The 5,710-nt window shown below is 46.2% G+C and overlaps 1 protein-coding gene across 1 annotated transcript; it reads right to left on the bottom strand.

The window, feature by feature from the left end:
* Positions 1 to 247: 247 nt before the first annotated feature.
* Positions 248 to 3,145, bottom strand: LOC125530882 (exosome complex component csl4). Its single transcript, XM_048695302.1, is given in 8 exon segments — positions 248 to 430; positions 851 to 966; positions 1,124 to 1,205; positions 1,386 to 1,470; positions 1,668 to 1,756; positions 2,732 to 2,806; positions 2,900 to 2,944; positions 2,946 to 3,145. Coding segments are annotated over 7 exon segments (606 nt in total). The 5' UTR covers positions 3,087 to 3,145; the 3' UTR covers positions 248 to 430; positions 851 to 877.
* Between the last annotated feature and the right edge of the window lie 2,565 nt (positions 3,146 to 5,710).

Here is a 5,710-nt window from a genome sequence, read left to right as displayed (position 1 = left end):
GATTCCCGTAAACCTGTGCTCGTACTACTTCTGCCCGCCGCCGGCAGGCCACTACAAGCAGTTGCCGGACCCGGTTTGGCGATCTACATATCAATCTGGTTATCGCATTGGAATCTCTACTCGCCGCTATAAACTCTCCAGTGAAGAACTTACTACTTTTCTGTGTGAGAGAAAAAATCTAATGGCATCTTTTGCACATTCAGTCTACAGCCTAAAACCAACACCTCAACTGTTCCAAAGCCTCAGCAGACCACAACATCACAATCTCACTCAAAGCCCAAAATAACATTCAACAAACATAGCTGCGTTACACTTAAAACCTAGTCAAAATAGCACCACACGGGCAGTGTTAATGTGCTAAATCCAGTGACAATGATCATGCCCGGAGGACCCCAAGTTGTTGATCAAACATATCGTACACCATCAAAACCTGTAAAGCGACAATAAGAAAATTATTGTGAGAATAGCCACAAAGTTTCAGTCATGGTACGGAGGGGATGAACATTTGAAAGCAACAATACAGTGCATTGAGGTGTAGACCAGTCAAACATTTCACTGGTTACTGAACTTTTGAAAGCTGATCAACAGTGAGGTTGACAAGGTTTCATCGGTGTGCAGAGCAGAGTACATATTCGACCATAAGTTGTATACCAGGGACTAGGCTAATAAGTAGTAGCCAACTAGCTACTGTATAGGATTAGAATACATTACAGGCAATACACTAGAAATACGGGTAGTAGCTGTTTCCACTATGAAATAAGGGCACAAAGTTAAGTGCGTAACTGAAACAGTCTGAGCCGATTCACATTGCATCTCTGAGAAAAGGAGAAACCCTGTAACCAACATTTACCTTCCTATCTTGCAAAATAAACAAGATCTACTCCACTTTTGCAACTTTTCTTTGCTCGATTTGGCCAGTCAATTCACATTGCATCTCAGTCCAACTGGTTGGGACCAGCGTACCACCTAGAGAAAAACAAGGGTAGCAGCATCAGCACAATTCTGCCTGAATCATACAATATGAGGAACAACTGTAACTAATTTCTTCACTCACTGCACGATGCATACTTGCATCCTGAAATTAATGGCGAGTAATTTGGTATGGGAGTAACAGAAAGCTTACCCGCTATACTTTGGGCAGAAACAACTCCAAGTTCATTCTTGGCAGTCGAAAGGTAGTATGCCCTTGCATCACCAAGAGAGAGCTTCAGCATGATGTAAGGTTTGCAATCTGGTCAAAAGTATAGATGGCAAGACTAGAAGCTGGTTGATAAATAATCAAATGAATAATTTCTGGAAATAAAGTGCCTTGAAGCATGCAGATGCACATGACCAAGACTCCAAGAGAAAACAACTAGGATGCCACGTTCCTCCCTAAAGGATACAACCAGAGCTCTAACAATATCGCCAGGTCGATATGACTGGTACATATACACCTTGTCAATCTCAGTTGCACGAACATCTTGCTGCCTACAAACATAAGAGCATGGCATGAGGAACTTTCCTGCAATACACTGTCTATTAGCCACAAGAAAAACGATTAACAAAAGCAATCGACCATAAACACTTTGGCAATCTACTAAAAAAAAATCATACAATAAATCTATGAGAGCACTACTAAATGGCAGCATAGCAGCAACAGATATTTCATGAACAAGGGCCAATACCTTATCATGCCAGTGAACTTTTCCTTGACAGCCTTTGAGTCAACACACATTATATCTGCAGACGCCATTCTAGCCATAACCTTTGTCACCTGCAACAGTAACAACCTTCAGCAATTAGCACTGCCGCCATTTAAAACAAGTTGGCATGCAAATCTGTCTCAGCTAAACCCACTACAGTAAGAGATGGTTGTGCCACTCACCCCCCCCCCCCCCCCCCTCTTTAATTTCTTGAAATCAAAGGGCAAGCCCAGGTTCCATTTTCATGAAACACCAAACTCCCCTTATCCATTATGTAAAGTCATCTTCACAGGTCAATGAGGACACGATACAAAGAAAATCTTCATAAACGTACCTGATATTGTTTGGGGAGCAAGCAGCTATATAACCTTGTTTACTGCTAGGCCCAACACACGAACAATAGGCTGGTTGTTCACAAACTTTACACGAATTTCAAGTCAGCAAGGCTTTACGGGGCTGTTTGGATTGCAGCCCTTGGCTGCCAAACGAAAATATTGGTCATTGACCAAGCCTGGCTTCCCGTTTGGATGGGAACCAATATTTTGGTGCGCCCAGCCCACTCCAGCTTTCCTAGTTCAACTCGACGCCAAAAAGTTGGCAAGTCTGGGGCGGCCAAATCCTGCGCCAATAAATTGGCTAGCCAACGATTGGCAGGGCTCACATAGGCGAGAACCAAACAGCCCCTACAAGTTAACAAGGTCTATAAACACTAAGATGAGACTCTTAAGTCTGAAGTGATACATGCACATACATCACTAAAGAAAAGTGGTTGCCTATGTTGATGTCGGTCCTTTTGCACAGGCAATGCTGGTGATTTGTGCCAGTTAAGCTAACTGCAAGCATATGCCTATACGGCACCAGCCATTCCGACATGAAAAGCAAGATTACAGACGGCAACAGCAGCCAGCTCCTAATTCAACCATGGCAAATAGATGGGTACACACGGCATCCACTCAGCGCTAACGAAATTCGGCGAAACACAATCCGGGCACTGAACATCAAGCTTCTCCAATCAACGGTGTTCTGGGAACAGAGAGAGATCTTACACGGGCAATGACGATGCTCCCCGGCTGCGGCACGGCTCCGTGCGCCTTGTGCCCGACCACCTCCACCGTGGACCTCTGCAGCCAAACCAAAAGGCCAACCAATCAATCAGAAGAAGCAGCGCGAGGAGCGAAGGGACGGACAGCCCCAGAAACCCTAGGTAAACCCACCAGGTCGGAGGAGCCGGGGGCGGGGGCCACGAAGCGGCGGCGGCGCGGCGCGGACCGCCGCGCGCAGGGGGCGGCCGTCGGCGTAGGCGCCGCGCCCGGCCTCGAGGGACGAGGAGGGGCCGAGGAGCTCCCCCGGGGTGACCACCACCTCGGCGCCGCCGTCGTGCTCCATTGCCGTGGCCGCCATTGGTTGGGGGTTTGGGTTCGGGGGAATGCGAGGAGAGGGTTTCGCTCTGCCTGTTTCGGGTGACTTGTGGGCTGAACACTCCCCGTTGATTTGAGGCCGCACGGCCCAAGGAGTTGCTCCAAAATGGGCCCAACTTCAGCTAAAGAAACGGCCCAAGCTTTTGGAGGTTGTGATTTGATTTATTCCTACTATTTCTTTTTCAACGATGGGTGAATTTTATTGACTCAAAATGAAGCATCAAGCTGATACAAACATAATGAGTACACACCCGGCCTTTGTATAGTTAGGATGCATACAACAAACACCAACGCACACACACAAAGGTAAATTCTCTAGCAAATAACAAAGTCATGCAAGATCAAAGTTATGCCCCAGCGAGGGAAAAAGACCCCGAAGCGATCAAAACCATAATCGACAAGCTATAGCAACAACCATATCCATATTGGGAAACATAGTTGAAAGAAAAATTCATCCTATGATCAAAACCGAAACACTATGAAGATGCATTTGCGGTTTAGATCGGATCGTTACCAACTCCGAGTTGCAGCGGAAGAAGAGTTGGTGTAGATCATAGTTGAAGTCACTCGAACCGTTCAGGAATGATCCCTCGAAAAAAAGACTGAAAGCACGACCTCTCTACAGATTACAAGCTTACAGGCTTCACAATACGACATCGCTTCACCATCTAGAATTAATCATCGCTGGAGAATTAGAGGAAGTAGAAAAGAACCTCATCGAGCTTCTCTATTATGAGGATTAAAGAGAAATAGAACTAGAGAGGGGCGCTGAAGGCAAAAGAACTTGTGTCTCCGAAGGCCAAAATCCTCTACTATATATAGGTTCAAGGGAGAGGGAGAGGTGGACAATTTGGGCAAGGATTTCCCCTCCCATTGCGCCGGCCTAGGGGGTGGTGGAGTCCAACTCCACCTCCCAATTCGGAGTCCCCTTGGGGCGCCTCCACTAATGGGTCTTAATTAGGGCCCATTATCTCCCCTAATAGGCCTTCTTTTATTTTCTTTAGCCCGTTTACTATGAATAAATTCTAGGGTCCTCCTAATCATATTAGAGCCCATTATAATTTATATTTAGGTCCTCGAAAACAATTTTCACCTATATATCATTTTTGGGTATTACCCGAAACTCTTTGGTAACCCCGAAATGCTTCTGGTTTCTCTCAAAACTATTTCTTTGAATATTTTTCTCATAACTCTTACTCCATTAACACTTAACAAATTGTGATTCCATGAAGCTTGTGACCCTATAGGTTCGGTAAAACATAGACATGAACAAAATCTCTTTCGTTCAATGATCAATAGCGGAGCCGTGGACATCTATATTGACCCCTATGAATACACGAATGATATTCCAGTGGACCTTTGGTTATCATGTGTTATTCCTTTTGCGTCACGATACTTTACAGAACCTGATGTGAAATATATCGGTATTCTCATGCTCACTATATCGGTCTCCTTGTTACTAGTTTTGTTCTTCTTTCTCGCTGACAAGTTTCGGCATCCCTGTGACCTAGTCACCTGTGTCTGGCAGATGATGATGGATGTCGTCACACTGAGAGGGCCCCAAGAATATCTCTCCATCATCGGAGGAGAAAATCCCACTCTTGAGCTATCTAGCCCCTTGTCAAAATTTTCGATGACCTGAAAGTTGTGATACATCCATTTTGTATCATGCTTTTATATTGATATTTATTGCATTATGGGTTGTAATTACACATTATGGTATAATACTTATGCATTTTCTCTCTTATTCTACAAGGTTCACATGAAAAGGGAGAATGCCGGCAGCTGGAATTCTGGACCGGAAAGGAGCAAATCTGAGATATCTATTCTGCACAACTTCAAAAGTCCTGAAAATTGACGAAGAATTATTTTGGAATATATAAAAAATATTGGGCGAAGAAAATACCAGAGGGGACCCACCAGGTGGCCACAAGCTTGGGGGTGCGTCCTACCCCCCTGGGCACGCCCTAGGGCTTGTGGGCCCCCTGGCAGGTCTCCGGTCCCATATTCTGCTGTATGGAGGGTTTTGACCTGGAAAAAAATTATATGGAAGCTTTTGGGATGAAACGCCACTGTCTCGAGGCGGAACCGGGGCAGAAGCAATCTAGGACTCCGGCGGAGCTGTTCTTGTTGGGGAACGTAGTAATTTCAAAAAAAATTCCTACGCACACGCAAGATCATGGTGATGCATAGCAACGAGAGGGGAGAGTGTTGTCTACGTACCCTCGTAGACCGAAGCGGAAGCGTTGACGCAATGTAGAGGAAGTAGTCGTACGTCTTCCCGGTCCAACCGATCCAAGCACCGTTACTCCGGCACCTCCGAGTTCTTGGCACACGTTCAGCTCGATGACGCTCCCCGGGCTCCGATCCAGCAAAGCTTCGGGGATGAGTTCCGTCAGCACGACGACGTGGTGACGATCTTGATGTTCAACCGTCGCAGGGCTTCGCCTAAGCACCGCTACAATATGACCGAGGTGTAATATCGTGGAGGGGGTCACCGCACACGGCTAAGGAACGATCACGAAGAACAACTTGTGTGTCTATGGGGTGCCCCCTGCCCCCGTATATAAAGGAGCAAGGGGGAGGCCGGCAGGCCCTTGTGGGCAC

The sequence above is a fragment of the Triticum urartu genome, unplaced genomic scaffold (genome assembly GCF_003073215.2).
Source record: "Triticum urartu cultivar G1812 unplaced genomic scaffold, Tu2.1 TuUngrouped_contig_6631, whole genome shotgun sequence".
Taxonomy (NCBI): Eukaryota; Viridiplantae; Streptophyta; class Magnoliopsida; order Poales; family Poaceae; genus Triticum; species Triticum urartu.
This window is presented reverse-complemented; position numbering and strand designations above follow the sequence as displayed.